The sequence below is a fragment of the Chelonia mydas genome, chromosome 3, assembly GCF_015237465.2.
Source record: "Chelonia mydas isolate rCheMyd1 chromosome 3, rCheMyd1.pri.v2, whole genome shotgun sequence".
In the NCBI taxonomy this organism is placed as follows: Eukaryota; Metazoa; Chordata; order Testudines; family Cheloniidae; genus Chelonia; species Chelonia mydas.
Genome location: NC_057851.1, coordinates 104418735 through 104438778, shown reverse-complemented (window position 1 = coordinate 104438778; position 20044 = coordinate 104418735). Strand labels below are relative to the sequence as shown.

Below are 20044 nucleotides of genomic sequence, written 5' to 3'. Positions count from 1 at the left end.
TGCTGCTGTACTGCTGAAATTTGGAAAGGACACTGAAGAAAGAAATACTCAAGAACAATGTTAAATTGTAGGCAGGAAAGAAGCAGATAGGTCAAGCACTTACTCTACCTCATTTTCTTGCCAATATTCTCAATCCAAAGTACCAGAGTAGATTCCTAACTGCTGAAGAAGATGCAGCTGCTATGACATGGGCATCTAATAGTCACCCCTCAAGTCACACCAACCATAATAAATTTCAGGGCTTGAGGTGAGCCATTCAAGCAATATATGTTTGCTGATGTTTTAAAGAAAGTCTCACCACTCAACAGGTGGAAGTCAGTAGCTAAGCACCTGGAACCATATCATGCTGAAGTGCTAAACTGGCTTCTGACAGCTGTAGCCTCTTTTGCAGGCACAGAAAGACTATTTTCTTCATGTGGACTAATTCATTCGAAGTTGAGAAATCGATTGGGAATTCAAAATGCAGGAAAACTTGTCCCTCTCTTTCAGCCTATGCATAAAAACAAAGAGGGAGGGACTGAGATTTACTAGTTTTAAAAGTTTGAAACACAGCCCAAGTAACTTGGGAGACTGTCTCATTTTCAGCAGACTTAGGCAAGTAGGAACTTAAGCTCCAGTCACTTTCACTTAGGCATATTTGAAAATTTTCCCAGGCTCACCTGAAATAATCAATTTTATTCACTGACTACAGTTAATACCTCTCTTTATTAAACCATTTAGTTGTAAATGTGAAATATGTCCTGATAAGAGAAGTTTGTGCCCACAACATTTAAGGTTGTTTTAATAAAAATAAATTTTATATGCTGTTTTGTGCATTTAATTAAATTCCAGCTACCATCCTAATCCAGTTTGACACAAATCATGAGAAAAAAATTAGTTTTTTGTTGTTAGAAATAAGCAATATGTTATTCACTAATTTTCTAACATATTAAAATGTACAATTAATAAGAATCTGAAAATATTAAGCTATAGAGTTGCTTAAATAAATGTATATAGTTACAGTATACTCTCTTAGGTAGAAAAAAGATGTACAAAATCTAGCAAAAAGGCTTTATTTAGTTGTAAGTGAACATGTTTTAATGGTTATACCAACCAATGAGAATGCAACTTTGTTTAGAAAGTAACTAAAACCTGATTAACATCGACTATTTAAATCAAGGATTTCAACTTGGTGATTTAAATCAGGATTTAAATTGCCTTGATTTAAAATCAATCCACCCTGCTTTCCAGAGTCATTCAATCTAATGTAGACAACTGTTCTGTAGCAACAGAAACAACAACTCCTTTCACGCTCCTCCGGTGTGACTGTACCGCCTCCAGCTCTGCCCCAGGCCTTCCATGCAGCTGTGTCTCCTAAGTCCTCCTGCCTGGGGTCTGTACAGCAGACGTCTACGGCACAGCAGGAGGAGGACAGTCAGACCCCCTCCCCCAGGTAACGTGGGATGGATGTGGATCATGGGGAGAGGACGGGAGGGGCCAGGCTGGGGAGGAATCACGTGAGGAGGTCACATGTTCCTCCTATGAGTGCAGTGTACCAGCAAGAAATGATTTCTACTTGCTCCACTGTTTATTCCACTATGGAATTAGTAGTTTTAGTATTCATCATGTACTTTTTTACAGGATGGCCAAGTCTAACTCACTTGAATTAACTGACTCGTTATCTATTTTGCAGTATATATATGTATATATATATAAAAAACACCTTGGAGGGTCATACGCTCCCCCTTCCACTACATAACGTGGGAGATGTAGACGGGCAAAGTCAAACAGTAAGAGTTTGACTGAAAAAGTGTTTGACTCAAAAATTTGTTATCCCCAAAGATAACAAAACTTGAAATTCCTGATATTTCTAAGGAAAAATACAAGCTGAAGAAAACTTTTTTCCTTTTGGAGGAAAAAATAGCCAGACTACCTTTAAAAAGTAAAAAAGATCCCATCCAAGAAAAAAAAAATATTTTCAGTTCATGTTTAATAGTATTCCAAATCCTGGAATTGAGGGCGGATCATTTACAGTACCACATTTTAAAACTTACCACAATGTTGTATATGTGCTGGGTGGTCTCATTTTTCAAAACACTACGTAGGAGATACATATTTGTACTATTAATACTACAAACTTGATGCTGTTTCAAAAAAATTATATTGAAAATTATAAACAACTATTTTAGAACATACTATTCTCTAAAGAATACCAGCTTGTTAAATAAAATGAATTAATTGGAAAATACAGTTATATTGGCAATTACAAACACATGTTGTAACTCTGAAGTCCAGATGGTAATGCAAATAGGCTGTACAAATCTCCATTAAGAATCTTAGAAAAAGAATGACCAATTCACTCTTCCAAGCTCTGGTCTTTCAGTGCTGTTATTTAAAGACCAACTTCTGGTCCTCCAACATAAAGTTGGAATAAAACTAGAAAAGTCTGATCTAGCTACACTAAATACTGTGCAGCAACATAGCTGTCAATGTATTTAGACTGATTAAAATTGTATTATTCTCTAAAAAACAGGATTTTTAAAAAAAAAATACATGAATTTAAAATTGCTGACTTTAATAAGAGGATACTCATGGTCATTGTGATGAATAACCTGTTCATTTACTCTCAAGGGAGACAGAAATAGGCCAGATCTAGGCTCTCAGTCAAAGGAAAGGTACCAGGGGGTTGCCCCATAAAGTACGAAGAAGATGCTGGCTACGGTCAGAGCAAACACAAGAAAAGTTTAAAATATTATGAGGAAGATGACAATGGGCAATAACTTGATCTGTAGACTTGCAAACTTTACCTAAAAAGTATCAGGTTTTAATCTTTTAAATGGTCAGTATTAATATCTGCATCTTTAATGTTCAGATTATTGCACTTCCACAAAACAATTAAAATAACACACTATCTCCAAGTACAATGTCAGAGTCAATCCAATGCACTTTCTAAAACCTTACTTCAGCTTTAACAATCAGATACTCCAAACATCCCAAACACTTTACACAGAGCTAACAATAGCAAATCAATGGCTTTCCAAGTTAAAAGCTTTACACAATCTAATAGATTCTGAACTTAAGCCTCATAATAAAATAAATTCAATATAACTTTCTTTTTATGAGTGTCAGGAGAAAGCATTTTTTAAAAAGTCTTCCTTGTCTCCTCACTATCTATCTGTTTGCTTAGTATGTAACATGAGATACATTTACACTATAAAGGAAGAAGCCACAAAAAAATTAAGAAAATTGTTGACAAAGTTTGAAGACAGGTTTTACATTTGCTCAGTTTCTCTTATTGATATAACCAAGGGAAATGAAAATCCACCTGTTTTTAAAAATACTAGCTGAAAGAATAAAAGGAGATTCCCCTGTCCCGTTTTTTGTTGTTGTTGTTGGTTTGGCGGGGAGATTTAAAAACATATGTTTTATCTATGGCCCTCATTACTATAGTATCTAAGTGCTTCACAAACTTAAAATATATTTATCCTCACATCTCTCCTTTGACGTAGGAGAATACTATATTCCCCATTTTCTAATGCTGAACTGAGGCACAGAAAGGCTAAGTGACTTGTCTAAGGTCACAGAAAAAGTCTATGGCAGACTTGATCCCAAGTCTTTGACTATTGCCCTAACACTGGAGCATCATTCCTCTCTTTAATGGCCAGTGTGAAAATGTATCACAAATGGCACCTTTGCTTGCCTTTGTTAGAAACTTAGAGGATCAGCAGGTTGAAGAATGAAATACACTCATCCCTAAAGCTGGTTCTTCAAGGCAAAGACTGACCTACATTTTCAGGACCATTTGGGGAACTTTGCAGTGTAACTGTCTATGCTGTACCCATTCAACAGATGAAAACATCAGTCTTCAAGACTATCAGCCACACCTATTGTGAGCACTTAATTCATATGAAAGACACAAGCAATGGTATTCTGTATGCAATGAAAAGGTTACAGTTCTAATTCTTGGTATTGTTAAGGCAATTTACCATATTCCCTATTAAATCCAATCTTGTAGAGATCATAATATTATTGTTTTTTTAGAGCACTACTATGGTCCAATATATTAATGTGAAAACACTAAATTTGATATTAGAAATGAGTAAGAGTTTAGTAAAAAGGTAAGTTTGAGATCTTTTTCAAATACTTGAGAAATTGCTTGAAAAATAGAAGCAGACAAGTTCAATTAACTGCAGTCATGGGTTACCACATCTAAGATGACACAGCTTGTTCAAAGAAAGTCAAAAAATGGGATTGTCCACACACAAGAAAAATAACTCTTGAGCAACTACAGTTTGTGAAAGCTACAGAAGAGGGTCTGTTATGTTGGCCCTGAAGCAATATACATTGCGACATCTGAGTCATATTCATTCAGTATCGAGATTTTTCTCTTCCCAACCCGTACTGGCCTCTAGTGGGAAGGATGTCATTCTGTAATAATCCCTAGATCTGAGCTACTGTAGAATTAGCATTGTTAGCTCCAAACAGTCTCATCCAGCTCTCCTCAGCCAAGAAAAAACACTACAATGCAGACTAAAGGGTGGATGGGAAAGGGAACTCCTTTATTTGAAGAGTAGGGTGGGTGCGAGGGATGGGACAAGGTCGGGGAAGTAACACATGCTTTCTAAATTAAACCTTGCATATTAATAACCAAAATGAATTTTATATAATCAATGTCAATTTAGAAAAGAAAAAAAATTACATGAATTCCACAACAGGTCTTCAGATTTATAGCACACCTGTTTTAGAAGAGTATACTGCAGAATCATAATACCAATCTACATTCCTATGAAACATCCATCAAAGACTGATCATGTACAATTATATGGGGTTGTCAGTGTGTTGGGAATGGGCAGAGAGGGAAAGTGTGAAATCACTGCATTTTCAATGGTCGTTTCTTTTGTGATTTGAGTATTTAGCAGTGAGATGTATGTTTTGCAATGTGAAATATGTTTGGCGAAGATATCTTAATATTTTATGATTAAATGGAAATAGTCAACTTGAAAATCATTTTCTGAAAACGACGACTGCTTTTATTGTGATTTTTAGCTTTACCGTATTTTTTTCCCTTTTTGTCCAAATCAAACAGGGATATATGAGATTAGGCAAAATGAGGGGTAACCCCAGCAGAAGAGATTCAAATCCCTGGTTCTCAGGGTCAAGGAATTTACTAAAGGCCTGATGTTCTTTAATCACCTTATTAGGACACTAAGTGCTTGTCTATACAAGGAACTTAGTGCAGAGTAATTTAGGGTGTAAATGCAAAGTGCAAAGGCGCTTCTAGTGCACAGTAAGAGAATCCACACAGGGAGTTAGTGAGAAATCACTAGTGCGCTTTAAATTCACATCCATGCCTACCCTGCATATCCCTGTGTAGACAAGCTGCTAGATGCAAGAGAGTGGAGATGCTGATCTCAACTTGGGCTCCTCTGCAGAGAATTTTGCCCAAAATGACAAGTTCCAGGGAGATGCCAATGGGAATTATAGTTAGCTGGATGACAGAATAGGTTGGAGCTAGAGCTGGGCAAATCACTGATTTTGCAGTTTGCTGGCAATTAAAAAAACCAATAGCACCCAAATCAAATTTGAAAAATTCCAGACAAATTTGGCAAATTGAAGTCCATTTCAGATTAAATTAAACATTTTATTTGACTGAAAACATTTTGTTCTGGCCATTTTTAAAGGGCTAGATTCACAAAATAGCCAGAGGAGAATGAGTTGGTGTAAGGAACATTCTGAGAGAGGTTAAAATGGAGATTTCATGATCCTCAGGTCTGTACTGAGGTCCTAGACGGAGGGTTATTCTCTGACCAGTGGGTAAGTAATAGGTTTAATGGTTTAGTTAAATCAAAGAATACACACCTGAGAAAACAAGTTTTAATTTCTGAATCATATCTGTTCTATAGTTCCATTTCTGTCCATCCCCTAGTATTTTTAAACAATATCATCAGCTTGATTTCATTGTACTAATAATTTCCATCAAATACATTTGGCAATTATTAACTTTTATTAACCTTTCTCGTAAGTGTTTGCTAAACACACAGCTACTTGTTCTTCTGCTGCAACAATAAGGGCAAAAGCATAGAGTACAGTTTCTCCCTTGCAATCCTCTTAAAGGAATAAGTGCCCACAAACAAAGACAGAGGAAGGAAAATACTTGATATAGGATGAAGGAAACCCATCTTTAAGAAACTGAAGTTGAGGACAATTTATAATTTATCCCATATATTCAAAACATGGGTCACAGCACACCACAAACTAGGTGTCTTATTCCTTAAATATTCCAGAAAAACAAAAGATTAAAATCTATTCCTTAATGTGTAACCTCAAATCATACACTTAAAAAAACCCCATAAAATCTGTTTCCCCATTACTATTAGCGATACGGAAAACAGATTGTTCAACCATGGACAACATGTGAATCAGTTTGAACTCTGAAGTCTTTGTAGGTACTATCCTACAAAGAAACTTTGTTGCAGACATGTAATAAATGTATGTTTCCTTCCAGTATGTAGGAACTCCACAGAACTCACCTTTTAATAAACAAGAAATCTTCTGGGCACAATATTTTATGCTTTTGAATTCTAATAAGCCCTAGTTAAATGTATAAAGTACATAATTGACAAAGATTTTTTTCAATGGAAAGATCTAATACCATTTAGTTATATACTGCTTCAAAAAAGATTAAATGGTTACTCAAAATTTTCCTAATAAGCAAAAATGTATCAAGTTATAGTAGAACATTGTTTCTGCAACTATAACCAAGCACAATGGGAAAAATATTTCTTGCTGTCTACAGTCAGTCCTGTGCCTTACTAATAGCCAAGTTTTTAAATTTACCACTTATGCTAACACTTTACTGGAACTTGAAATTTCAGTTGGTGTTAATTTTGAAAAACACAAAGTAGGTTTTCATTAAGCAACATATTACAGTATGTCAAATACAGGTGACGGCGAGAGGGTCTACACTGTAGCTGCTGTATAAAACAAGCAGACAGAAATAGCTCGGTAATGCTAAACAGAATGAACCTATAGAACTGCAATACACTACACAGACCTCAGCTTTAGAAAGACAAGAAGGCCAAGCAGAGCTTCCTTATTCTTTATCACTTGTCACAAGAAAAAATGACATTGGATCTACTGCAGGTAGAAAAGGTCATGTCTGCCAACATTTTATTATTCCCCAAACTCCCCAAAGTGGAAAAACCTCATTTAACTGCTGAAAAATGTTGGCCAGAGGCTTTTTCCTCTGTTCCACTCAGCTTTTCAACCAAACTATGGCCAGCTAGAGTTCTGGAGAAGTAAGCAACTTGAAATCTTGTATGTGTTTTCTTCCCTTCCATTTCAGGAAAATCACTAATACACATGCTGAGTAAGGGCTTTTTTAACTGTCATCTGTCCAAAAGATTAATTTGAAGATGATGGGAGAAGAAGGGAGAGCTGAAAAAAAAAAAAATCTAGGGATCAAATTCTTTTTGCACCTATTTTACACCAGTTAGTCCAATGATTTAAACAGAGATACTTCAGATTTATAACACTGTTATCAGAATCAGGCCCTATATCTCTGCTTCTTAGAAGTTGCTGGAACACACTGACTATTATCACTTATACTATTTTATACTGCATTTACTGGATATGGAAATATGATTTATGTATGTACTATAGTGTTGAAGAGATTCAGGGACAATAATGTTGCTTTCAGTACACCTGCACAGCTATCAATACCTTTAAATTAGAGCTACAGTAAGTAAAATGAACACAATTTAGTTAATAAAGATACTCTTGAAAATTTACAGGTTAATTTGAAAAGAGCCAAGAGTGAAAGGTTGAAAAAAATCAGTATCGAAGAAGTTTCCTTCATCAAACCTCTACAACAGAAGTGAAAACTTAGTTACAAAAACAAGTAATTATCTCTCAAACACAGTTATTTTGCAAGTTTATTTTCCAGTCAGACTGTCTTTGATATTACTTGGGGACATCTTTTTCTTTAGATATTGAACAGGCCAGAGATTTATTATCAGAGTTTTCCTCCTTGTGTTTAGAAAATGACATCCCTTGAAGAAGTCATACAACTCTATTAAACAATCTACCCTCCACACATATTACTTAATGAAGGAAGAATTCCACCTTGTTCACCATTAATCACCTGTGCCCTTTTCTCCAGTGGAGCTATATAACTTTTCTTTTAGACATTACTAGATAGTAAATCTGATCATTAGTGGGGTGTGGAAACAGCTCAGCACTGAACAAGCACCACTGAGAAGACCTTGCCATATGATTAACACAAACTATTTAATACAGCCTAGAAAAGGAAATGCTCAAAAAAAGTTTTTTACAATACACATTTTAAAATAAACGTAGTTTAAGCCCAAGGTGTATTCTTTAAAAACTATTATAGTCTAACAATAAACAAACACTTCTAAATGTATATCTTTCTATTTAAAATTTTCTGTTTGCTATTTTTGTGAAACAAACAATATGTTACACTTTGCTTCTTGATTTTTAGAGGTAGAAAATCCGACTTCGAACTCAAGTACCAAGGTCTGTTCATAACACAGACTTAACACCCACTATCGGTTGAAATGGGGGGGAGGGGGGTGAAGGGAGGGAACAGCAGGAAGTTACATATAGAAGTAATATCAAGGAGTGGTCACTACTGACAATTTTACTGCTAAACAATGTGCAGAAATGCCCTTCACCCCTGGCACTGCCAACACTCATGAACGTGTTTAACTTTAAAACCTTGAGTAGTCACAAGAAGTCAATGGGAGTACTCATCATAGTAAAGTTAAACACACACATTTATAGGATTGAAGCCTATCTCCTTGATCCTGAAACTCCTTGTCCCTGCATCGAATCCCACCAACATGGAGTTCAAAAGGGCTCTCCAGCACATCAACACACCAGAAGTTGCAGGATTGGAGCCATACAATATAGCAGGAACAGTTTCATTGCTAGAGATGGGTCGGATGTCTATTTGTATGAAACACTACTTAAAGTTTTGAAATAATTTCAGTGATGACTGATTCTTTTGCTCTGTGACATTTAAAAGGATTCAGAATCTATATAGTGTTTGGTTTTGAAAACAAGATGTCATCACTTTTTACTTTAAATTGTAATGAGAAACATTATGTCACTGGAACATATTCTTCTGCTATGTTCAATAACACAGTAAGCACACTTAAGTGACCAAATGGAAAAGTCAAGGCCACCTACACTAATTTAAAGCTCAAGCAGGGATGTACCATAAATGATATAAAGCTAATTGGCACTTTATCTCCTCTCCCTTAAGTACTTATTCACTGAAGTACAAATATCACAAAATACATTCAAATATCACAATATATTAAGGTGTGATAAAAAGTTAGTTTTTTCCTACATACTCCTGAGAACTTATATTAGATTTCAGAACAAATATATAAATAAAAAAAAACAAGAGAAGTTAGTATTGGTTAATCATCAAACATTTCTGCATTTAGTTTCATCAGAACAAAAACCTGCACTTACTTGCTTACATGAAACTCTATTATTTGTATGACGTATTTAGACATTGTGTTACATCTGATAACAAAAAAGCACTTCAGGAGCTAGCTAGTGCTTCCTGTCACATATAAGATGACTTTGTGTTGTGTTTTACTAGAACCATCCAGCAATTATTATTACAAACCTCTAGTTTTCCTGTTATTTTACAGATGCCTTATTCAACTTGTTGATATTCTAATACTGTATTAGCATATTATTTGTGTGCAGGAAATAAAGAATAGGATCATTCTTGTGCCTCTGAGTTGCCTATGTTTTTCAAAACACTGCAAGCCTGCATTTTCAGTTCACCTCTGTATACAAAGAAGTACTTTATTAAATCATTGGTTAAAAAGTTCCTTTCCCCCATTTACTTTCTGAAAATATACTACTACAACTCCAAGAAGTTACCTCCTGATAAAGTTATCTCAAAGGGGAAGAATAAGTCCTTCAAGAGACAGAAACAGTACACCTAAAACTTAGGTTGACCTAGCTATGTTGCTCAGCGATGTGAATAATTCACACCCCGGAGAGATGTAGTTAGGCCAGGCTAAGCCCCAATATAGACACCACTAAATGAATGGAAGAATTCTTCTATCAACTACTACTACCTCTCAAAGGGGTAGATTAACTACAGCAATAAAAAAAAAACCCTTCTGACATTGTAGCAAGGGTCTACACTAGTGCAGCTGTGCTACTGTAGTGTAGACAAGCCTTAAGAAAATATAATTTCCTCCCTGCTGAAAATGAGTGAGGGCCATTCTACAGTACAGTGCTACATAAACGCAGCTACACTGATGCAACTGCGCCACTGTAACATGTCTGGTGATGTGCTATGCTGTCGGGAGAGCACTCTCCCGTTGGCATATACTTCAGCAAGAAACATAAGCTATGTTGGCAGGAGAGCATCTTCCGCCGACGTAGCACTGGCGTGAACAGCGCAAAACTTGCATCCATGTAACCTGAGCAACGTAAGTTAGATTGACTTGGGCTGTAGTGTAGACCTGCCCTTAGAAAGAGGAAATGTCAAACAATAACAAATGAAGATTTTAAATATCTAGAAGGATACACAAACACCTGCCTCAAAAGATGAGGAAAGTGAACTGCTGAAGGCAAGACAAATCAGCAGCAGAGCTGGGAACAGAACCAAGCTCTCCTCAATCCTAGTCTGTTTCTCCATTTTAGGAGTCTACTTTTATATACTTCAAAGAGGCATTTGAAAACCTCCATCACTGATTTTTTTAAAATCCCTTATTAAAACTATTCCAACTTCTAAGCAAAGACAAGGAGGAGTACTTGTGGCACCTTAGAGACTAAAAAATTCATCTGGGCATAAGCTTTATAGTGAGGTGAAGGTGGTACCACTGGGCGGTATTTTGCTAGACCTTGCGTCTTGGGCATTAATCACTGAGGGTTGGGGGGCGACCCAAAATAGGTGCTCCCTTAATTAAAGGCAGCACTAAATTTGGAACAAACATTAATTTTTCGCACCGGATTAAAAGTGGACAAATTTAGTCGTGGTACAAAACGATTTATTAGGTTAGTATTCTTAACTCCACCCCCGAAAAAGTGGTCTGTCCTGGGAGGGGGGCGGGGGGGACGCGGCCTGCCCGGATTGTAGCTCGGGTCGGGCCTGCAGAGCAGGACCCACCGAGAGGCGGGCGCAGGGGGCTGCGGTTAGAAGGGGTGTTGGGGGCGGGGCAGGGGACACAGTCACGGGATGGGGGCGTGGCTGTCGGGGACCGGTCGGTGGGGGGGGGCGGGGCTCTCGTAGCCGTTGCAGCCTCACTCACAGTAATACGCCACCACCGGCTCCCGCTTGTCCAGCTCCTGCCCGGTTCGCAAGTGATGCTGGAGGCTCCTGAACTGCTCAGGCAAAGGAGGAAGGGCCGCGGCCGCCATGACGCCCCAGTCGGACCCGCGGCGGCGGCAGCACTAGCAACAACAACTAGCACCACGCCCGACCCCCGCGGCCCACTTCCGCTTCCGTTGCCGCGGCAGCCGCCGGCCGAGGCGTGCGGGGAAAGGCGGGGGCGGGGGCGAGCGTGGTGCCTCGCTCCTGCAGCAGCGACACCTGGTGAGCGACGGGGAAAAGTGAGGCGGGGGAGCCGCCCCCTGCGGGGCGAAGTGGCGTAGTAGGGAGCGCGCCGGCCTGGGAGCGGGAGGACTCGCGTTCGAAGCCCAGCGCGGACACGAGTCCCTTTAGCAATGGGGCTAGCCTGTAGCGTAGCCTGTGGTCGCTAGTGCAGCCACTGCGGGCCTGTTCCTAGCCACAAAGAGAAGACAAAAGTTGTGGCCTCCTCTACTGTGTGGGTTCCCCTGTCAAATGGAGCAGCGCTGCTTAGCTGTAATCATAAGGGAAGCCGTGGGTCAGTGCAAAGGGTGGCGTATATAGGCACGTGCCTGAATGTTGCTCTCAATTGTGTTAAGGAGTGGAAGTGACTTGTTCGTGCTCTGTACCCTTCCTGTCTTTTGCTTCCTCTAGCAAACAAATAGCACAGCTCTCACCCCTGAAAGTTTAGGTTGCACTATGAGGTTTTCAAAGGCACAAAAAGGTAATTGGATGTAAAATTCCCAGAGACAGTCAGTCCTATTTGGGACTAAGCATCTCCCCTCTAGAGTCGATCTCTAGAGGATGTATAGGTTAGTTTTATTTGAGAACAAACCATAAGACAAAAGTTTTATTCAGAACAGTTGTGATTTAGCAAACCATACTATGGCAAGCTAGCAGATTCACCAGCCTGGAACAGTGCATTCCTAGTGGACCTACAAGCTATGCTTCTTAGGAAATTTTTCGTTCGAGCCTTCATGCCTCCCCGTGGCTCTTATTTGGATATGGTGGGAGAGGACGGGGGCAAAGGGAAACTTGGATGCAAAGCTGCTTAAGAAATAGAGCTTGTGATTCACTGTAAAGTGGGCACTTTTCCTGGAGAACCTCTGCACTCTACAACCCCCTTCAGTCATCTCCCCTGTTGCACATTTGAATGGATTTTTTTCCATTTATTTTTAAATGGTTAAAAATGTAACAAAATACATGCTTGAATGTGTCGTGAGTTGGGACATGGGAGGATGGAGGGGATTGAATATGATGAAGTGGACAGGGGACTGGATGGGATAGAAAGTTGTGAGGGGACTGGGGCATTGTGGTATTATGCTGGAGGTTGGGTGGACCCCAGCAAGCATGTATTTGATATATGGGCAATTACATGATGTCACCACCTCATTGTAACTGCTGGGCCTACTAGCTGCCTTATATTCAGGGTACATGAAGGAACTGTTAAATGCCCATTTAGTGATAATTGAAACAATGAAAGTCATTGCCCAAAGACTAGACTGAATGCAAATGCTGGGGCTAGGGATTGTTTTGATTGCTCTATGTCTGTGTGTCAGAAACAGCCAGAGAAGTAGAAAGCCAAAGAGAGCAAGAGGAGAACTTGTAGCATGACCATGAGAGAAAGCCAAGAGAGAGCTTTTGGGGCAGAGTATTGTCTGGAAAAAGGCTTAGAATTGTGAACAAGGAAATTCCCCCTTGTTGTATGATTCCTATTGTGTTCCAGAAAACAGAACTTTGTGTACCTTTTTTGGAAATAAACAAGCTTGCATCAAAGAAATACCTGACTCCTTCAATTTCTCCTCCTAATAGAAACAACCTGTAAGACCCTGAATATTGGCTAATTGCTCCGGCTAGAAAGGGGTAACAGTGGGGACAAAGACCTAGTGCAGAAAATGGAGGCATGGAATAAAGGTGCAGACAAGGGTGTGAAGAAAGCTTCAGGTAAGGGCATAAATAAAAAGGAAGTATAAAAGGTGTCAGGGAAGAGAGGTCTGATGGTTTGGAGGACCAGGAGGGTGGGACTTGGGGGATGCTCAAATCTGGGAGTTCAGAGAGGGGCTGTAAAGCTTACAAACAGATATGGCAGAGGGAGCCATGGAGAACAGGGAAAGGGTGTGTTTTTTTAGGTTACACTTTAAATGCTTGAAGTTGTTTAACACTTTCAATATGGATAGAAGTATTTCCCTCCATTATCTAACCCCTCAGGTCCCATATAGCTATAATTCCATACACACACACTAGATGCAGATGTGTAGGGCCCTACCAAATTCACAGTCCATTTTGGTCAATTTCACAGTCATAGGATTTTAAAAATCATAAATGTCATGATTTCAGATATTTAAATCTGAAATGTCACAGTGTTGTAACTGTAGGAATCCTGATCCAAAAAGGCATTGCGGGGGCAGGGAGGGATGTTGCAAGGATATTGTAAGGGGGTCGCAGTATTGTCACCCTTACCTGTGTTGCTGCCTTCAGAGCTGGGCCCTCAGCTAGCAGCTGCCGCTCTCCGGCAAGCTCGCTCTGAAGGCAATGCAGAAGTAAAGGTGGCAATACCACGACCCTCCCTACAATAACCCTGCGACCCCCCCACCTCCCCCAAGTCCCCTTTTGGGTCAGGACCCCGTTTGAGAAATGGTTGTCTTCCCCATGAAATATGGTCTTTTGTGTGCTTTTACCCTATACTATGCAGATTTCACAGGAGGAGACCAGATTTCACGGTCCGTGACATGTTTTTCATGGCCACGAATTTGGTAGGGCCCTACAGATGTGCAAAGAACCGCAAAAGGGAAACTGTACTTGGTGTGCCTCATAACATCTGTTAGAGAAGGCTGCCCTCTTTCAAACCCTGCACGCTAATTCCATTTAAACCCTTTTTCCTCATTTTAGAAAACAAGGAAATTGCCTCGTCTGCCCTCTTCCCGCTCCCCCCATCACCAAATACCCGAAACTTTGTTAATTTGAAATTAAGTTCACTCATTAAAGATTTATACAATCTGAAGAGAAACTAGAGCAGGTTATTCAAGAGCACATATCCAGTTTCTCAAACTTGTCCTCAAGCCCAGAACCTTTACTCTAACCTCAGCAAGATCCTATACTGTTCTGTTTCTATCTAAAATATTCTGGGGCCAGAACAAAGGTTGTGCAAGTGAATATAATTTTGGGTAACTGGATGTGTACATTTTGGGTGATTTTTACATTAGAATAGAAAGAGAGTTTGTTGTGGAGATTGTCAATCAGTGCAGCTGGACATTATAATTGGGTTGCAAGGCACCTGAGCTGTGGTTGGTGTGGATGTTAATGTTGTCTTAACTAATTATTTCCTTAATGTTTGGCAACTATATTGATAGAAATCCAGTTCAGCAGCCTTAACTGCAAGTTAAAGTTTTTTTTGTACGGGTGATTTATAAGATTTCCCTTGGCTCTGGATTTCAGGCATATCTCACTGCAATGCCAAAAAATGTTCACCTGTGTTCCTGGTACTTAGTGTTGCCTTGTTACCTCCAGAAGAAGGCAAGCAGCGAAGGCCTTATAAATACATAATAATTGAGAGCTCCTAGCAATGTAAGGTTCATTCATCAGGGATTGCCGACAACCTCCACTCCACAAGAAAACTCAAGCCTGGCCAAGACTGTCCAAAGTCAGATCTCCTATAAAGCCCCAGCCTCCTATGAAGCTGGTCTCCCTGCAATACAACTCCTGCAGATAGAAAGCCGTGGGTACCCTGTCTGCTGTCCCTTCAGGGTGAATGCTCCCATGGCTACAACAGCTTTTGCAGTTTACACCTCCCTACACCAGTGCGAGTGAATCTGGTTTATAGTGTGACCTTTATAGCGACCAGATTATTGATAGAACTTCACATTTTTCATTCTGTGCAGTATTTATCTCAGATCTTGTGCAGTAATACATTTCATACATGGAGATGTATTTACATTTTAATGCATGGGAAAGGAGCACTCCAGATATCCAATTGAGAGTACATCTACAACATTTGCTGCTTCCATTTACATTAAGAAAATATTTGTTGCCTCTGATATAATATTCTTCATAATTATACTTAATGCTGAGGCCACATAAATCACCTTCACAGAGGAGCGAGCCTATGTAAAACAGAGTTTGAAAATGGCTTGAGAGATGCATTTTGGGCCCAATTCTTCACTCCTTACTGAGGCAAAACTACTACTTAGTTCAATGGGAGTTTTTCTTTATTAAGAAATGCGGGATTGCATCCTATAGAAGGAGGATTATTAAGCAACTTAACCTTTAGGGCATTACATACAACAGCTTATGCGTTGAACAAATTACATGTAGTGTTTAGAATGACAGCTGGTGGAAAAACTTATTTTCTAGATCAAAGTGTCTCCTGTTTGTGTTGTAATGATACAGTTTGTACAGATTCATTGAATAAATTTATTTTCTTGTTAAAAGTAGCTGCTTCCTGTAATAATTTCAAAAAATAAAATAGAATATTTTGACTACTATATTCTGACATTTTATACACTACTTCTCATGTCATGAAATAATGTAAATAATATAAAATGAAAACAATTTGTTTTGAAACAAACACTCCAAAAAATTTTCAAAAATGGATTGGTTTTGGAATGAAAACAAATTTCAAGATGTCAAAATTTCTCTCAAAATTCCAAGTTTTGAGTATCCTAGGCCAGGAGATGCTGTGGCCTAAAGGCTGGGTAATGGCCTGTGGTTTATAAGACTTGGGTTCAATTTCTGGCTCTGTGAAGGGACTGCCTGGTGAACTTGAGCACTTTTCTTTGCCTCAGTTTCCCCATTGCTAAATGGGGATACTCATACTGTCCACCTCTCCTTTGCAAAGCACTTTGAGATCTATTGATGAAAAGTCCTATATAGAATCTAGGAATTTTTATTATTTGTAATTAACATGAGGTCAGCTGGTCTATTTGGAAAGCATTTGAATTTCATCACTTAAACAGAACTATGAAACACTAGGGAAAAACCCTGACAACATTGTAATTACTGCTCTATATTTCGTGTACAGAGATGAACTGGATTGTCAATAGAGTCACACATTTTTGTATTTTTATACATAAAGAGGTTTATTGTACCTGAGATTACAAATTTACTTTGGAAAGAACAGATCCTGTATATATCTAAAAACAGCTGGATGGATATTTGATATATACAACAAAAATAAGTATATACTGACCAAAGTACATGTTATATTAGGCAAGCAACAAACAAGGGCAGTCCCCCGGCCCTTGTTGTATTTCAAAATATCAAATAAATAATTAGTTAAGTGTGTTTGGCCAAACATATTGCATTCATTTATAATATTAAGACAAGAAAAATATCACTTGTTTCCATGGGAAGAGTCAAAAGATTAATCTATAGTACAAAAACATATTAGAATTTAGGATCTCATCATTAGCCAGCTCATAAAACAAATAGAACTAGGTAACCTGTATACAGTTTACATTGATATGAGTACAACAGCAACCAAATCCTGTATGCTTTACTCACTTGAAGTCACTGGGACTACCTGTGTGGATCACAATTACAAGATTTGCATAATTGAGCCTGTTGGGACAACTCACATGAATAAAGTGAACAGGATTTGGCCTCAGCTTACTGTAAAAGTTGTATTTGGATTCCCCACAGAGATTTCAAAGGTAAATTAATTTTGACAGACCCTTAAGCCTGTACGTTTTACAGCAACTTTTTGTCTGCTCTTGTTTGTTAACTTTTAGTTTAACTGTCTTTTTTTTAATAAGTTAAATTTCGCAAATTAGTTAAGCTTTTCCCCCCTCAGTTTATCCTCAGTGCTATGAGCCTCATCCAATGCCCACAGAAGACGACGGAAGGACTCCCATTGACTTCAGTGGACACTGGACCAAGCCCTAAGGTCAGTTTAATTCAAGAGAATGTGTCAGAAAGTCTCTTGTTTTGAGACTTCATCAAAAGTAGGCACACTGGAATATGAAATTGAGGGTTTTTTTTATTTAGTTCCTATGGACAATGATGAAGCAGACAAGACAGCTTAACTTTTAGAAATCAGAACTGAGTGGCAAAAAATCTCCAACAAACAAAAAAACCTAGGTGATTATTAGCACTCTAACTGTAAACACTTAAAAAGGAAAACTACCCCTTTCTTTCTGTCCAGTCTTCAAGAAACAAGATTAATTTTCATGTTAAAATTTCCATTAATTATGAGATGGAAACTGGAGTGCAAGAGAAGATGAGATATATTTTCTATAAAAGTCTAAGGTGTGTAAATTATAAAAATACATTTAATTCAGAGAATATTTTTAATGCACAGAATATTTATGATTATTTTTATTTAACAGTATATAGTGCCATGGGTGAGTAGAAGTGGCGTGGCAAAAAAAAAAAAAAAAAAATCTACAAGGCCCAGTCCTTCAGGCCATACTCCGGCAAAACTCTCACTGAAATCAATGCATGACTGGGCCCACAAGCAGCAGTGTCATCCTGACAGCTCTTTTGAAATTTCCTGTTAAAAAATTAACTCACAGGGCCAGTTCCTCACCTCACCATATAATGAATATGTATGAATTATTAAATGCTACATATCTGAGGCAAGTTTGGGATCTGTACACTTTTACTTCATAAGTAAATATGAGCCATAAATATAAGCTCTGATTCATTACAAAGAAAAGGAAGAGGGCTAAGTTTTATCTTAAATATAAAGATGAGCAGGGTAGGGGATTAAAGGAAGCTCAAGCTAGCTTTCTTTTTTAAAAGGGAATTTACATCTAGCATTGGACACAGATAAAATAGGTTTGGCTGTTGGAAGCTAGGTTTAGACCCTGGTTCATACTAAAATCACAGCACAACCAGGAGTCTTAGTGAAGGCCAGGGATATGGTGGTTCAGGAATCAGGTTGCAATGGTAGAGCTGCTTGAGAACATTTTAGAGCATTTTCTTGTACCATGTCAGGCATTACTGAAACATGAAAGCTCACTTCATGAGCATTAAAATTCACTGAACCAAAGGTTAATCGTGAGAGCATTTACGTAGTTTGGAAAGGCTTTCCCCTGCAGATTAATAATCACTCAATTTAAAAATAAACTTGTTCAAATGCATTTGTGCAGTTAAGTTACAAGTTCCAACAAGGGGTAAGGGGGCATGTCATAAATATAAAGGGAAGAGTAAACCCCTTTAAAATCCCTCCTGGCCAGAGGAAAAATCCTCTCACCTGTAAAGGGTTAAGAAGCTAAAGGTAACCTCGCTGGCACCTGACCAAAATGACCAATGAGGAGACAAGATACTTTCAAAAGCTGGGAGGAGGGAGAGAAACAAAGGGTCTGTGTCTGTCTATATGCTGCTTTTGCCGGGGATAGAACAGGAATGGAGTCTTAGAACTTTTAGTAAGTAATCTAGCTTGGTATGTGTTAGATTATGATTTCTTTAAATGGCTGAGAAAAGAACTGTGCTGAATAGAATGACTATTTCTGTCTGTGTGTCTTTTTTGTAACTTAAGGTTTTGCCTAGAGGGATTCTCTATATTTTGAATCTAATTACCCTGTAAGGTATCTACCATCCTGATTTTACAGAGGTGATTCCTTTACTTCTATTTACTTCTATTTCTATTAAAAGTCTTCTTGTAAGAAAACTGAATGCTTTTTCATTGTTCACAGACCCAAACCCTTGGATCTGAGGTCACCTATGCAAATTGGTGAGGATTTTTACCAAACCTTTCCCAGGAAGTGGGGGGCAAGGGTTGGGAGGATTTTTGGGGGGGAAAGACGTGTCCAAACTACGTTTCCCAGTAAACCCAGTTAGAGTTTGGTGGTGGCAGTGGATATTCCAAAGACAAAGGATAAAATTAATTTGTACCTTGGGGAAGTTTTAACCTAAGCTGGTAAAAGTAAGCTTAGGAGATTTTCATGCAGGTCCCCACATCTGTACCCTAGAGTTCAGAGTGGGGGAGGAACCTTGACATGGTGGCAGAGTGGTGGGATTAACCTGAAATCATTTTGAGATCAATTTGAGATTTTTTGAACTAGAAATACAGATTTAAAAAAGGATTTTTTTTTTCCTTTGGAGCTGCTGGAAAGCAGCTTGTTTTTTCTCTGCTTTGGGGCCAGAGGAGAGACAAAAGGGGATTATCTTTGTGAATTGCAGGTTTTCTTTGCCTGGAGGCAGGGTACTTAACCTCCTGCAGGGAAATTCACAGTCTTGGTAAACCAGAAGCTGCTTTTTTTCCCCTAAAAGTAAATGGGGGGGTGTTCTACCCATTTTCCTGGAGACAAAAGTGGCAGGGGTTTTTTTTTTAGGATTTTGATTTTTTTTACAAGGAACACCGGTTTGAAAAGGAATTTTCTTTCCTTTAGGCTGCTGGTAAGCAGGTTTCCAAGTAGTTGGAGGTTTTTTGCTTTGATTTGGGGCCAGAGCAGAGACAAAGGGAATTGTCTTTTTCTGTAGGCTGACAATCACTATCAGAGAATAGGTATCCTATTCCAGCACAGCAAAATTTTACAGCCAAGTTTGTTTATTTCTAAACCTCGGGTGTAAAGTTAGTTAAAAACAGAGAGGTTAGGATGACAAAATCCACGGCTCAACAAAAGCTGGAATTAGCCAGATTTCAGGCTGAGGAAAAACAAAAGGAACATGAAAGAAAGATAGAACTCATGCGGCTGAAGAAGGAGAAGAAGGAAAAAGAGAGGAAGCATGTGGAGGAGGAGATGGAAAAAGAGAGGAAGCATGCACTGGAGATGGAGA

At 38.7% G+C, this 20044-nt stretch overlaps 1 protein-coding gene and 1 long non-coding RNA gene across 7 annotated transcripts in view; one reads left to right on the top strand and one right to left on the bottom strand.

Moving 5' to 3' along the window:
* Window positions 1–11665, bottom strand: part of VTA1 (vesicle trafficking 1) — an 82876-nt gene extending 71211 nt beyond the window's left edge. The window contains exon 1 of one of the 4 annotated variants that reach the window (XM_037894898.2): window positions 11289–11665. In XM_037894898.2, the coding sequence (XP_037750826.1) occupies window positions 11289–11397 (109 nt within the window). In that variant the 5' untranslated portion in view covers window positions 11398–11665. Of the gene's footprint in view, window positions 1–298; window positions 318–11288 lie in introns of those variants that run through there. The other 3 variants (XM_037894899.2, XM_037894900.2, XM_043543056.1) reach the window with 3 other exon arrangements.
* Window positions 11437–20044, top strand: part of LOC119565791 — a 35717-nt gene continuing 27109 nt past the window's right edge. For all 3 annotated transcript variants that reach the window (XR_005224737.1, XR_005224736.1, XR_005224734.1), the window contains exons 1-3: window positions 11437–11572; window positions 13139–13270; window positions 17115–17207. This is a non-coding gene — a long non-coding RNA (uncharacterized LOC119565791). The remainder of the gene's footprint in view (window positions 11573–13138; window positions 13271–17114; window positions 17208–20044) is intronic.